This window comes from Hylaeus volcanicus, chromosome 4, assembly GCF_026283585.1.
Source record: "Hylaeus volcanicus isolate JK05 chromosome 4, UHH_iyHylVolc1.0_haploid, whole genome shotgun sequence".
NCBI lineage: Eukaryota > Metazoa > Arthropoda > Insecta > Hymenoptera > Colletidae > Hylaeus > Hylaeus volcanicus.
In genome coordinates, this window is record NC_071979.1 from 8,885,536 (window position 1) to 8,901,354 (window position 15,819).

Genomic DNA, 15,819 nt, shown 5'->3' on the forward strand with positions numbered 1-15,819 from the left:
CTAAGTAATAATCGTTTCTGAGATATGCTTTTCAGTTTAATTTATGATTATTGGGGAACCACTGAAATATTAAAGCCTTGCAAGTTGTCCGAGAAAAATAAATTCTCACAGAGGGTTAAATACCGTTTACCCTTTTTAACAAGTATATCAAAGCCTATAAATTTGTCCATCGAGCAACTCAAAAGCCTGCCACAACGTTTCCTTCGTTATTACCGTCGCGTCAATTGGCGTTAAACCGGAAAACACCCTGTATACGCGAGCAGAGGAAAGAGAGCGAGCCCTACGATGGCACAGGGTTTAGGGTAGGACGCAGCTCGCAGGAGCAGTAATATCGATCGATCGTCGAGTTCGAGGCTCGACAGGGTCGACTGGGGGTGCTGCAAGTAGAAAAGCTCTCCCATAAGCAGGCAGGCAGGCTGGCTGGCTGGCTGGCTGCCCGGGCACGGACCGTTTCCACTGTCTGTCCGTCCGTCTCCACGCTCTCGACGGCTCCTCTTCGCGCCGCTCACGCATCGCGTCGCGACGACGGCGACGTCGGGGAACACGGACCAGCGAAAGGTGGCTCCGGTTTTGTTCTCGCTCGCCGTGCGCCCGTGGCGGATCCGTACGCGCGGCTCTGTTTCACGCTTCGCCGGGCTGTGACCCTGAATACTAGTGACAGTGCGTGTCTCCGACCTTGGCACGCCGTTCGCCAAAAGTTCTCCAATGGCAGCGCGAGCAACGGTACCCGCCACAGCTGATCGACCACCGGCCAAGCCGAATTCCTCTCGACTATCTACCAAAGGATTTCGTCACGAGGCGTAATCAGGTGTGTTTACCGGGGAACCATTCTCTTCGGGGGCACTCGGTTCTCCAACAGGTTAATTGGGAAATTGTTTCTTTGACCTAGGAGGAAAATTGGCGTTTCGAAATTTCGGAGGTTCTATGGTCTTATTGGCGAGGGAAAGTATGAAAGTGACTTTACATGTCTGGCTTGTGTTTTTTAAATATGTATTGGAAGGAAGTCATTCGAATGTACAAATGATCCTGTGGCTCTCAGAGGAGGTGAATGTTCGTATCTTGAGAATTTTTTGTTTGAATTTGCAATGGACAGTATGATAGGGACTTATTTGTCTTGTGTTTTTTTTAAATATTATTTGATGGGAGTCATTTTGAGATTCAAATAATTTTTTAGCTCTCAGGGGTAGTAAATGTTCATATTTTACGAATTTTATGTCTGAAGTGGCAACGGAAATTGTATTAATTTAGTGATTTTTAAATCTAATTTGGTGGAGTAAATATATGATAGTTACTTTATATACACTCATCACACTTGTGTCATATTTTTCATCTATTATAGAATATTAAATTCTTATTATAGAATTAAAAATTATGGTACTAAATACAATCTCTGAGGTACAAGTGTGAATTGTATTATTCGTATCAGTGAAACACATATTTGCTTAAACCACATTAGTCATCATATACTTTAGTATTTCAATCCTATACCTAGGCCCTTTTCCGAAAGTAATCCAACAACCATTCTTCATGACACACTGCACATTGCAAGTAGCACTTTAATACCGAATCGTTAAAACACATAATGTTAAATGTATCTAAATCAGGTACTTGCAAAATGGTGTAAAATTCTTGTCCAGATAAAAATTTCAAATAACGAATAAAAGACTATCCAAAACAATCTTACTAATTTATTATTCAAACAAAAAGACTTTGAGTAATGCCATGAAGTGTTTTACAATGAACAAAATGAAAATATCGGGAGAATTTGAATAAATGAAATTTGATAGAATAGATTCCAGTGTGTTTTTATTCAATTGTGTCCAACTCTGGTTCACGGCGGCGGTGAACGACACTGTCGCGATTACGTAATGGCTGAACAATGCCGGCGAACGCTGCCAGAAATTTCGTGGTCTCTGGAAGGCTCCATCTTCTTGGCAATATCCCCTTATCGCGAGGGATTGACAGCTGCTTCTGTTTGGTTTACACGTAGTTTGTTTCAATGAACCTGTTTCGTCGACCATCAGGAACAGCTGCGTCTATTTCGTTCGCCGTATTCAACCCCTATTCTACGAATTTTACTTTGTTTTTCAAAGAAGAAAATGGTTAAAATGATCTCGATAAAAAGAAAACCTGAAGCAATTCATTTTATACTACTTGGTCCTTCAATATTGATAAATTATTTTAGAAACAAATATCGACGAAACGCTACAATTTTATATAAGCAGTGTTCTTTATGACCAACTCGCCAAAGTCGATTGTAATAATTTATTCGTTATCTACCTGTATATTTATTATTTAATTGGTACTTGAGTGATTGAATCTGCAAAGCTGTTAGGCCTCATATGAAAACATCATGCGCAATCCCTTCACGTTTTCTCGGCGAACATTACATGAATTGTTTTGATCGGATGTCCAGTTAGACACATTGTGCAATAGAGGGTTAATTTCATAATGATGAGCTTTCATTTACTTGAGAATGTCTTATTAGGTAGATCAGATCGGGGCCAGCTGCTTCATCTGGGAGCATTTAACTCTCTTCTACGCGATGTGCCCTTTGAGGAGTCCAATAATGAGAATTATAGTGAAGCTCGCTAACAAGGGAACAGTTTTAATTGTGTTTAGGAACTAGGAAGTTTAGAAAATAGCGAAACATTCTGTTGCAAGTTGATTATTTCATCCGCGACGCAGATTTTTCGTTGGTACCCTAACACAGTTTAGGGAAATGCTGACAACCATTGAAAAAGTGATGATTTATATTTTTTATTAGAATAGATTAACACACAGAAATATTATCTTACAAATTTATGAACATCACTATGCAATGTGTTTTGACATATTCCTAATTTTCTTCAAATGTATATTCAGGATAAACAAATTGTAAAGAAACTACACTCTAAAAATAATAACGTATGTAAAACAACAAAAATAATTAATCATTGAAAATATAGCTATTTACGATAATACTAAAACCTCTACTCATGAGTGAACGTGATCAAGGTCTTTCTTCTTTGAAAATAAGTGTTGATGTATGATAATATTAATATTTTATTTTACGTAACAATCAATAGCCAAGTGTTCAAGTAAATGCAGAAAATTCTCAGCCTGCTGGCTCCAACCGAGTCTGCGCCAGTCTTTTCTCATTTTCGTATTTTGTCCCGTCGACATTTTTTCAAAATTGCTTTCCTGTTCTGTTATTTATCCCCGGTGGCATATAATCAAGGGATCGTAAACGCGTTAGGCCAGCCCGCGGCGACGCGTCGAGTTGGGAGCAGGTTACACTGACACAGATTTCGTAGGTACAGAATGCACAATATCGGGCTCGGGTTTACGTAAGAGCGTAAAGGGTTAGGTACGTGTAGAGCAGTGAACTACTACCATGGTCAACCTGATGACATTTAAGCGTCGACTATAGCGACGTCCCAGCCACGGAGAATTAAACACCTTGACGTTTCGTTGTGCCTCCTAGCATGAACGAGAGGGTGCGCTCGTTTATAATTAAAATTCACAATCTTTCAGCAGCGAGTTTCGCTTTGACGAAAATCGTTAAATTTTCATTCCTGCGAAGCCTCGAAGGCTATTATCGTCGTACGAGATAATTAATTTCTTTCTTTTCTCGATTGTTTTCTTATTCATTTATTTCTTCATCCTCGGGTCCTTTTTTTTGCCTTTCTTCTGTTTCTTCCTTTGTTTTCGACGTTAACGTCTTGCCTTTGTTCGATCCTTTCTGGACCGTGAATTGTTTTGTCCTTAACCTGGAGAGGAAATTGCAAAAGGGAAACGTTGTTTGACTGTTACTTAATACAGCAGTAGAATGTTTTGGTGCATTTACTTTTTGGCGTGACATTTCTTAATGTTAATACGAGAAATCAATAATTGTTTGGTACTGTCTTATGGAACTTTCCAATGCTGGCAATAATTGTAATATTGTTTACGCTACATCCTAATAAAATAAGAGTTGATCATATCACAAAGCACACCTTTTACTCTCGACAGATAAAATTAATCGTATTCTCGGGCAATCAAGTATCTACTAATTTAAAATTAATTTCTGTTCTCCATTTAACATCAAATCTCTTTACAGTATATAATTCCTTAAATTTTATTGTGACAACTCCTCGTACAGACATCTCCTAACTATTTATAAAAGCTCACCAACACTCCCTCAGGGACACTGAGCTCCCGCCACTTTATCCTTTATCAATTAATTAATGGATGTACGAATAACCAAAGAATTACAATTTTTAAAACTAGGATTTTCACACAACCTAAAGATTGCTTTTCATTTTTTGCGAAATGCTAGGCTCGATGTCGAAAAGTTTCGTTGGGACTGGCTGCTGAACAATCGTATCGCGCGGAGGCGATTAAAAATAATGAGATATAAAATTTCGCGAACCGAGGGTGCACACTTCGCTCGCACGGTTCTCACCGAGGGGAAGGTTAAAGACGAAAGCCTGCAACGAACAAGGTCAACAGCTGACGGTTAACGTTAACCGTTCGTCCTATCGTTCGCGGTCCCATGTCGAGTGGAGGTCGACAAAAACTCGCTCGCGTTTCCTGGCCGTCGAGGACTGGAGGGTGATTACAGTATTTGGCATTTTGCTTCAGACTATTAGGACCACTCGGCTTTCGATTTCGTTCGATGATCTTGGCTTCGTCGCTGATTTCCAAAGCTGACAATTTGGTTGCATTGTCTTCATCGTCAGTTTAGAAAGATCAAAGTTAAGGAGGGATGGTGAAGAACTTTATATTGGGTTCGAATGAAATTTTGCTCGTAGTCATCCTTGGCGATAATCAAATAACACGTAGGAGTAATCGATTTAGAAACGATTCTTAATTGAATTCAGAAGCCAAATACGTCAGAAGTCACCCCTCAGGGATAACTATAACAAAGTAAGGGATGTTTCTAGGAAATTTGAGGCTAACTGTCGAGCTCGAAAATTAACACGGAGAAAAGGGAATGGTGAAAATGGCGGACAGGGTAGAGAAATACGGCGTGACCCGGACTGTCAGTTACAAAGCGGCGAGCATTGGAAGGAGTAACTACGTTATTGCGTGGCCATGTATCTGGTGCGAACTTGATAACAGCAATTAGGACGCGAATAGTTATTGTTTAGCGCTGTGACCGTCTGGTAGACGTCGAGCCAGGTGGAATGTTTCTTTGCGACGAATAGTTTGGCTCGGTGTGTCATTGAATGAGGACACAACGAGAACCATCAGATCGACGACTATAAAAACATATCAGAACATAATAGTTTTACTTACACCGAAAACGGGAGAATCAGTGGTCTTCATCGTTACGTATTCTACAATCTTTGATATTATTAGTTTCATATATTCCTGTAGAATATTTTATTAAAATAATGTATTAAATATAATGTAAGTATCGCTAATTTTACCATAATATTTTACTAAAATACTGCCCATCAAAGTATTTTCTTCGTATATCTCATGAAATTTTAAGTAGTAAGGTTTGATTATAGGAGTATCTGATTTGGGTATTACCTCAGCCATCGACACTTTTATTTCATTTCATTAATATCTACATTAACTACTTAGCAAATACAAATGCTGTAACAAACACTACACAAATACCTTTTCCGTTTGAATTATCTGCAAATGAACGATGCGAACAATTCAGAATAATCCATTATTAAAAAAAAAATAGCGAATATTGACCTTGAGCTTCATAAAATGTCCCATCTTCTCATATTATAACGCGTGCAAAACTACAGTAGTACTCTGTGTCTATTATCGAGGCATTTGTCTTACTTTTCTTCGTTGGCAAAAATACAGAAGATATTCAGAGCTCGGTTCCACGGTTCTTTTTTCCAGGAGACAGACAGACGGATGGGGCTTTGAAGAATGAACGTCAAAGAAACGGATTTGCGCAGTAAAATCGAAGAAATGGAAGCCAACTCGTCTCGATGTTCGACGGGAGCTTTGAATTAACGATGGTCGCTAGTGGATCAAGAATAAATGTGCCAGCACGAGCTATCAGACGTACACAGAGCATGAAGAGGAGAAGACTCGATTGACTCCGTAGAAACGTTCGGTGCCAGTTTGGAGGATGGAGGAGTCCTCGCCAAGGATTCGTCCCTATCTGGATTGCTGGGACGTAAGTGAATTCTCATATGTTGCGAATTGATCCTCGAGCGTTTAATAATTTACTAATTGATCGTGCCACTGGCGAATGATTTCTGTTAGCACAGACTCGGGGGAAAGTTTAGATTAGATTATTATAGCTATTAGTAGATCGTTAGATCTATTCGTTGGTTGCGTCATTCCTCCTTCGGGCACTTTAAGGTGACGTAAACGTTTCATGTAGTTGGTTGGTAATCAGAGTATCAATTTACTGTAATGTGTGACAGTGAATTAATTAATATCGTCGCAATTTGTCGATAATGAGATCTCGTTTATTTTACGTATTTAGTTTTTTGGTCGCAGATATATACGACATAAGTAAATTAATAGAGTCATGTAATTTGACTAAATAAAATATTCAAATTTTATAGAATTTTAAGGTTCTAAGGTTCTTAATTCTAAAGTTCCCGCGAAGGAAGCGATGTCTTCGTCCGATGCGATACCTAGCTACGATAATCAAGAAATTGTTAGTAATTAGACACAGAAATAATTATGACGGACACGTCCCTCGTATACCTGCTCGAGTCGCGAGATTCGTGCGTCGCGAGATTCGCGCGTCGCTTGTTGACAAATAGAGAGGAAGGGCGAACGATAACCGCGTTGCGGTCGATTCGAGGATTCGTTGGATATTACAGAAAAATTACACTCCCCACAATTGGTTCAACAAGTTTTGTTAATAATTAATTTAACTATTATCAAAACTCAGTAAGATAGGCTCCCTCGAGCTGCCTCACCCTGTATAAATCCTTTGAATATGTCCTAGCCTATCGAGACATATATAAATGTCCTAAGTACATATTCCAAGTACGTATATACACGTCCTTCACGTACGAGATTCAACTTATCGAGCTGCATATAAACTTCCTCCGCGACCCATAGTCAAATTCTGAGACCCACATAATACGTCCTTGATGTACCAGCGTCAACTTATTGGGCGGCATATGCGCGTCCTTGGTGACTAAGTGTTAATTTATCAGGACACGATTCGCCGATGAGGTTCGTAATATAGGTCAAAACGCTGTACACGGGAAATCCAATATATTCATTATAATAAATGGATACCGTCGCCGCGTGCACGCTCTGATTACCAGCTAACCACGCATAACGTTTACATAGTTACCCGCTCGAGCAAACAATTACACGTTTTTGACGCTTTAAGGTGACCTTTCGAGAATGGTACGAGATACCGGGTGAATTTAGAGCACCGGCTTGAGATTTACTGGGAAAAGGGGTGTAAAAAACGTAGTCCCGACGGTAGCGGGGAAAGTAACTGTCAGGACGCTTTCGATTTAACTCGAATTATGGTAATTGCTCGGCCGCGCGCGCACCCGACAGGCACGAAGCTTTGCGCTCGAGCGATCGCTCAGCCAACCACTCTGATCCGATCCCCCGTTCTACGCAATACTTACACAAGCGTGTGAATTTCGTTACGCTCGTTCTTCAACCCCCTTCCCTTCGACCCTCTCGTTATGGCATCCGACCTTGCTGAAATGTTCGTAGGTCTTTTGGTACTTGGAAGGTTCAGGGAATTTATTATGTGTTATGTGCCCTAAGTTTCAAATTGCACGATGGTATTTCGAACAAAAGTTAAACAAATAAACGTCAGCTGACAAAACTGTTCAAATAATAAATACATTGATATTTTTTCAAATTTAATTTGGAGAATCAGTCTTCTAAGGGTTAAAGGAGGGTTTCGAATGATATTTCGAAAGTAAATGACACAAAGAATAAATGAATAACAGGATTTCGTAAATAAGCGTCAAATTATAAGAACGTATATACACGTCCATGTACGTGTACACACAGCCAAATATGTACTGTTCTATCGAACATGTATACGACCTTTGTATCTGAGTGTTAAGTTATCAAGACGCGTATATATGTCCCTCATAAATAAGCTTGAAGTTATCAGGTCAACGTATACGTATGTACGGCCCTACAAGTGAAAGATTGAAATTGCCTTTCCTTGGAGGCACCTGGCAAGTTTACCGTTGAATTCCTCTTATGCTCGCTTCGTTCCAAGCACCTACGTTTTATTTTCATTTTAACGTCCTCTCCGGAGAGTTTAGAGACTCTGGCCCGACGTTTATGGTTTCCGGTAAAATAAGATCATCGATTCGGCCGGGAAGTATAGGAAGTTCGTTGCCGGTTTTGCGAAACGCGATCGACGGTTAATTCAATCATTACTGCCACCGACGTGGTTTCTGGTTCGGATGATCGTACTTTGAGGCCAATTTTGAAATAGAATTAACGACGGAAGGGTTAATTATAATGTATAAAGGGTGCGTCGTAAATAGACAGAATTTCTGATAATCTTAGTATCTAATAACGTATACAACATTATTTCAAAATGTATACAACAATGTAACTTGGTAAATATAGATTCGTAAATCGATAATTTCTGAACTAAAAAGAATTTTTTTTCGTCACGGTACGTGTATGCTTTTATCAGTTTAAATAAACAATTTCATACGCAAACTCCATAACAGCTAGCGATATATTTATTTTTTTTTTTTTGAAGTTGTGATCAATAAAGCTTTTAGTTCTCAGCATGTATACTACAATGTTTACATGTTTACTAACCGTTACTTATTTATTTTAACGAACGCCATGAGTGTTTAACATTTATTCTACGAATTTATGGATACCCTTTTATAGTTTCGAAGAACGCAATCATTTTTAAATTTATTCATTATTTTAGTTTTCATTTAACAAGTAGATCAGAATATAAAGTAGACATAAACGCACATGTGTAATGCATTTTTGGTACTGCACCGACAATGTCTATATTACCAATCGTTTATTCTTGTTTCCAAGTAGACAATCCAATTCTTCATATCGAATATACGGAAACGTCTCATGTGTCACAAAGCCACTCAATTCAAACTCATTGTCAATGCAATTTAAGTAGAGATCTCAAGTGAATCCAAAAGTCAAACTGATTGTCAGTAAAAGTCTTCCTGGAGTTAAGAAATAATTTATTATTTGAAATAGTTATTGTTTCGATAGTACAAATTGTCGACGTTCCGTTCTTGTTTTCCAAGCATTCTTCACTTGACCTCTACAGCTCGGATTTATATAAATTGACGTCCCTAACTCGAAACACAATCCACCGATTTCTAATGGTCTAGAGATCAATCTACTCTAATTTGTTTCTGTTTCCTAGACAATTGTACTGCGTTGTTCCACATCTCTCCGTACTTTATCAGGTAACCAGAAAGCTAATGCTTTAAAACTAGCTTAAGCAAAATTTTTCTTTATTTCAAAGGGACCGCCTTGCCACAAATTTAGAAGCTACCCCAGTATACCAAGTATTCGATTGCATTACGTAGGTCTCGAGTTTTGACATTTGCACTGGCTTAGTTTCGAATACTCGTGATGATCAGTCGACAATACAATCGACGTGGTATTCCTGAAAGCTGGGGAGTTTCAAGGGAAATCGATGACGTGCGCTACCCCGAAGCCAGAATCCATCTCGAAAATGAAATTTGCCTGAATGGGTTCCTCGTGCTTTAATCGATTCGAGGAAACGAAATGTTCGCGAGCGCCCAAGGCAAACGCTTAACAAATCGCCAGAAATGTACGCGGCTACACGACCTTAATGTGAACGTCTATTACGACGGTGGGACAAAACAAACGGTCGCTGAATGCACCGTTGAAATCTTTCTGAATGTCCTTCTTCGTGAATTAATTCACCGCCGTGCTCGAGTTACAGTACCACTTTTTATAATCGCGAAAGGAAACGCTCTGTTATTGATCTTTCGCCTCTAACAAGGTTCATTCGACGAGATTTCGAAATCGTCACGTTCAGTGGCGTATTATTCTCTTGTGGAGAACAATATAAGCGAGGGGAAGGCTACAGACTAAAAAGAAAGAAATTAAATTCTGATTCGGACAATAAAACAAAAGGGACACAATGAATTCAGCTGCTCGGGAATAATACTCGTAGCTGGATTTTATTTTATAGGCTCTTTCGTAAGTTTATTTGCGCGTTGCTTGTTTTTAGGACGTGTGCGTATAGAGCGAGCTATTTTTTAGAAAAGTGTCAAACGAGAGGAACTTTATATTTTAAAATGTAATTTAATAATAATAATAGTTAAATTAGAATTTAAAAATTTCTCCGAGCCTAATTTTCGAGGACTGATGTATACGCTCTTCGCGATCAAAGGGTTAATGATCCATTCTGCAAAATTAATTAGTGGATGAGCGGGGGGAATGGAAATATAATCGAGGTAATTAGAATTTCCTGTGAAACGAAATCGACACATATGTCGCGTTGTTTCCGATATTGCGTGTAGTTTAATATTTGCATCCCCAGTTTGTGATTTATCGTGACGCTGAACGTTCGTTGCAATTATTTCAAACGCGGCACGGCACACTGAACGTGTATCGTCGATTTCACGTTGCACTCGACACGTGTATATCACAAAATATCTGGGAAATTGTCGACGAAGTCGATCGACGGAGGCAAAGACGACTGGGAAATTATTCGGTGCACGATAGATTGGAGCATTGAACCAATTTGTTTAGCTCTGATTTCCCAATGGTCATTAGCATTAGTAATTTCTCAGGAAACTTCGCAGACGCTGTACAGTTTGCTTCGTCGTGGCGTTGCATTATATCCCATTGCTGCGGAGATCGAATCACGGCCATTGGGAAGAGGAATGCTAAGGGAAATCGCGAAAGTTTCAAGTTTTTCTTTGACCTGGAACAGTGGTTCTCTATATACGAACAATTTTTTCATTGTTCAGAAAGCTTCTACTCCGTCCTTATTAAATACTCAAAGGGGTAAAATAGGAGGCTGTTGCACAGTTTAGGCTGCATTTTCGGAGAAGAATTGGATGACCTGATTTAATAATTATGAACAGAATAGAAGAAAATTATTTGATAAAAATTTCGAAAACGTCGATGTTCTTCATTAAATAATAAAGTGTGTGAATATACACGCTCCCAAACGTGACTCGTAATTCGTCGTTTCTCTACCGTATTGACAAGAACGGATTGAAATAAAATGACTCGACGTTATATTGTTTTCAGCAGAACGAAGACAAGTACTCGGTGGCGAACAGCCAAGCGCCGTTGCAAGCTGGCGAGGACGAACACCCTGAGCGAGGCACATGGACGGGGAAATTCGACTTCCTGTTGTCCCTTCTGGGGTACAGCGTCGGGCTTGGCAATGTCTGGCGCTTTCCGTACCTCTGCTACTCGAACGGAGGGGGTGCTTTTCTGATACCGTTCTCGGTGATGCTCATTATCGCCGGATTGCCCCTCATGTTCATGGAGCTTTCCTTAGGTAAGATCCTTTAACTCATTCGTGAAATTAAAATTTAACACTAGACCTACCTCACAGGGAGCCATCACATGTGGTGCCTGTTATATCTTTTCTGGAATATCAACATTCTGACTGTGAATTAATATACTTCATACTTTAGTACATTATTATATTCAACAAATTTATTTGCTAATATTATGTCAAATTTTCAAGAATTGTAGATTAGAACGAAAATGCTAGATTAGAATATCATCCCAAGAGAATTGCCCTTCAAAATTGATCGAATCGAGATTCTGCTAAAACCAGTTCGCCTTGAAAGGGTTATAGCACGAAGCTATTCCACAGAGTAGATATCGATTAACCTGGTAGAAGTCGAACACGTTAAAACTTTCCAAGCGAACAGACAATTCGTTCGGCAGAGAATCGAAAGATTTGATCAATCTTTACGTCAGTTCCCTTCTTCTTCTCCTCGTAGTATCATCGTTTGATCCAAATATCGTGTTCCCACTTATACCCTTATGTACACTTGGTATATGTGAAGCTATTTACATGGATATTAAAAATTCTTTCAATTTCTCTTTAAGTAGAAGTCCAGTAATGATGAAGAATTCAAACACGACCTACTTCGATGTACTTTCAATTCCATGTTGAAAGTAAATTTCCAGTTATCTATAATTAAAAACGTTCGATGCTTACATATGATCGTGTTCGGATTGTGTTCCTTCCACTAAAAAGAAAAAGACAGAATATAAACAGACTCGCAATCGAAATGGACGGAAATAGACATCGGACGTCGCAAGAGTAAGAATCGCAAACAGTTCTTATCAAGATTCCAAGGTCAAGTTTCTCCGCGGCGTTGATTCACCGAAATAGAACGATCAATGAACGATCGTACCTCGCTACCGGGTTACGTAACGTTATTTTTAGGCGCCTCATTCGCGAAACCCCATTTGCGATATCGACTCCCAATACTCTACCCCCTATCCTAGCAATTCGATGTCCCGATGTCACGTAAATCGCAGGTGCATCACTACTAACCGACGCGATGGCTTATTGATCGTTTGTTTTTTCTTCTTCACTTCTTCGAATATGTTCTTCACTTCAGGGCAGTACGCGAGCCTTGGCCCAGTGGCGGCTTACAAACGCTTCTGCCCCCTGCTAAGAGGCCTGGGATACGGAATGGTCCTGATCAGTTCCGTCGTGATGCTCTATTACAACCTGATCATCGCCTGGACGCTCTACTACATCTTCGTCTCTCTCTCCGGTGAGTTTCGCTATCTCGCGCGTCACGCTTGTTTTTCCCCGCTAGTTTTCCTACCCAGCGATGAAAATATGACATCAAACGGGAGGTATTGATCTCCGCGGAGCTGAAGTCGGTCCAGTTTGAGCTGGAAGCTTTCTGGGCTTCGCACCAGGCGATATACCTCTGGAAATGTGTAGTAGGTACTTTTCAGAGACACTTCGTCGCCTCGCCGAACGCAGTAGTTCTTAACCTTTTTAAACTCGTGGACAGGTTTCAGATGATTCTTAATTTTCTTTTTTCCATGAACTGCTTGGGGAGAAAATAAGACACGGCTCCGAAGTATTAAGTATTAATGTCTATGGTAATTATTTTAGAAGCTGTATAAAATTGAAATTCCATTGTTTCGGATGTCTTTAAATTTCGTCACTTTCCTCATTATTTATCCGCTAATTTTGATAACGACAAGCGATAATGCTCCATTTATATTGGATGTATATATACTACATTCGTACTATAGAGTCGTATAAAATCGTAATACAACAGAAACCGATACGCAAAACGCAAACATCACTCAATGTTGCTCTTTTTCCGCAATACAACCGACAGCAATTGATAACTCAATTTCCTCCGCGAGAGTCGTCTGTCATGCTCACTCACGATTGACTGTTTTCCTAAACCTAAACTGTCATCCATGCTTCGCAAACATTCTCTGTATTATTGTTACAACGGAATATATTAATACGCTACGAACGGGTCACGTGAATTAAAGTAATTATTTATTAAAAGGCTTACATTACAGATTGGAGTCGCGTGCTCTTCATTTATTCATTTCTTTGTTTTATTCATGAATTTTTGTTCCATGGGTATTGCATATTTCATTTTAGTTTATTTATGTGGAATAAAAACATAAAAATAAATTTAATTTAACTTCTGTAATCTATATATATACATATATAAATATTTCATATAAATCATAGAACAACCTCATTTTTTAATTTGCCATAAAACTCTAATTAGAATTAATTAAATTGCTATTAAAGTTTATTTAAAACAGAAACCAGCACAATAAATGCTTCACGTTTAATTGTAATGCTCCTGCGTTCTCCAACCTAAAGTAAACGAAATAATTAAATCGCAATATACGATCAAAGTTTGAAGTGAATATTGTCGTGGGTTTCTGCGATACAGAAAATTATGCAAATTAATACAAATAGAGTACCTGACCATAGATTGTGCGCCTAAGAGTTTTCGCAACATTGTAGATATAGGGCAGATCATGCAATTGAATTTAAGGGGGTTAATGGCTGCGCTAGTATCGGCTGTTTCCTTGAAGCAATATTATTGTCAGTTCCATGGAAGTGATTGATGCACAGAAACAAAAGTAGACCACATCATAAATTTAACAATATTATATCATTAAAGAATCGATGTACCAACTTCGTAGAATTCGCATTAAGAGTCATTCTTTTTATTTATTTATTCGTTTACGTAGTACAGACTCTTTAGTACAGCTTCATTATTTTTAATACGTATCGATGGTTTCTGATGGAGAATATTTGATTAAAAATGGATATTTTCTGTGGTGCAATATTACGTATAGAAGCGAATATTGTCTCTGATGGAAAGTAATTTATACAAATTAATATTGTCTCTGGTAGGAGGTAATTAATAGAAACAAGCATTGTTTCGAATGGAAAGAAGCTTATACAAGTGAATATTGCCTCGGTGAAAAATAATTTATAAAAGTGAATGTTGTGTCTAATGAAAAGTAATTTATAAAGATGAATATTGTCTTTGATGAAGAATAATTTATAAAACTGAATACTGTTTGGAGGAAAGTAGTTTCCAGAAGTGAACGTTAATAACCAAGGGAAAATTAAGTGTTTCCTACTTCTTATTCCTTAACGGAGACAGTGATCACAAACTTCAATCAGGAAGTCGCACCGCACCCTACTTACTTGAAATTGCTCCAAGAAAATCTACGGTATATATATATATTACTTTATTTGATTCGAACTTTATCAAACGGAAGGGATTTCGAAATGAATGTGTCCAAGAAGGACTCGCAATCTTCTGCGTTGAAACTAGTATCGTTTTATCCGAATCAAATCAAAGATTAAAGTAGTAAATAAAGATTAAACAACGCTATTATCTTCAGAGTTCTGGAAGATAAAATATAAAATTATATTAATAACACAACAGACAAATAAAATTAAAATATTTACATGCAGCTTCTTTTTCAATATTAAATTAAATATTCATTCCTAACAATGACAAAACATTTCACATAACGTTGAAGAATGTATGCAATAGTGATTAGAGAATCCAGTGTAATCTTTTTTCTCTTTGATAAATGTTTCCAAGAATGCCTCCCACTTTACGAGCTGTTTTGATATGTCAAAGAAGGTCTTGGAACGACCTACTGATATTTCTTTTGTAACAAAGAAAATGTCTTTATCGACGTAGGAGCTGGTAAACTGCCATGGAGCAAGTGCGAGCCACCATGGAGCACCGACGATTGTTTCATGCCAGAAGCTGCCGAAGCGTGCGTCACTCAAAACATGACTTACTTCAAAAGGAAATGCTTGAATTCTACCCAAATGGCCTCCATAGGTCTGACTATGGAAAATATCACTAGTGCCATTAGGAAACCACCGGCTGAGGAATATTTCAAGTAAGAATAATATGTATAAACCGACATCTATTAGACCTAACATAAGAGTTACTTAATATAAATTAGCGACTCTTCGACGCGAGCCATTTTTAGACCAACTATCACTGCGATTAAAATATCAATTTTTAACGTACAAGTATAAATACATATTGAAGATTGTGATTAAAAATTAGAAAAATTCCTCAAAGTTAAACCTTTAATAAATCGAATTAACTCGAGACGCGTTCCTATAAATAAACCAAGTTGCATACAATTTTGCTTTGGATCTTCCATGAAGTTCGAATTCTCAACAAGTGGGACAAACTTCCCCTCCACGGTTGTCTTCTCTGCTTATTTTATTTCCTAGCTTCTCATCGATTTCAATTTAATTGGAAACGAAAGTTTCGTCGTTAGGGGAACAAAGGTTATTCTCTCAGAAAATTTTTAATTGCCAATCGTTATTTAAGCGTTCGTAGAAACTTTTGTCAGGAGAATTTAAAGGATACAGTG

At 38.4% G+C, this 15,819-nt stretch overlaps 1 protein-coding gene across 3 annotated transcripts in view; it reads left to right on the forward strand.

The window, feature by feature from the left end:
* Positions 1 to 416: 416 nt before the first annotated feature.
* Positions 417 to 15,819, forward strand: part of LOC128874637 (sodium- and chloride-dependent glycine transporter 1-like) — a 29,100-nt gene continuing 13,697 nt past the window's right edge. The window contains exons 1-5 of one of the 3 annotated variants that reach the window (XM_054119550.1): positions 417 to 808; positions 5,833 to 6,115; positions 11,179 to 11,434; positions 12,519 to 12,677; positions 15,123 to 15,330. In XM_054119550.1, the coding sequence (XP_053975525.1) occupies positions 6,068 to 6,115; positions 11,179 to 11,434; positions 12,519 to 12,677; positions 15,123 to 15,330 (671 nt within the window). In that variant the 5' untranslated portion in view covers positions 417 to 808; positions 5,833 to 6,067. Of the gene's footprint in view, positions 809 to 5,279; positions 5,377 to 5,832; positions 6,116 to 11,178; positions 11,435 to 12,518; positions 12,678 to 15,122; positions 15,331 to 15,819 lie in introns of those variants that run through there. The other 2 variants (XM_054119552.1, XM_054119551.1) reach the window with 2 other exon arrangements.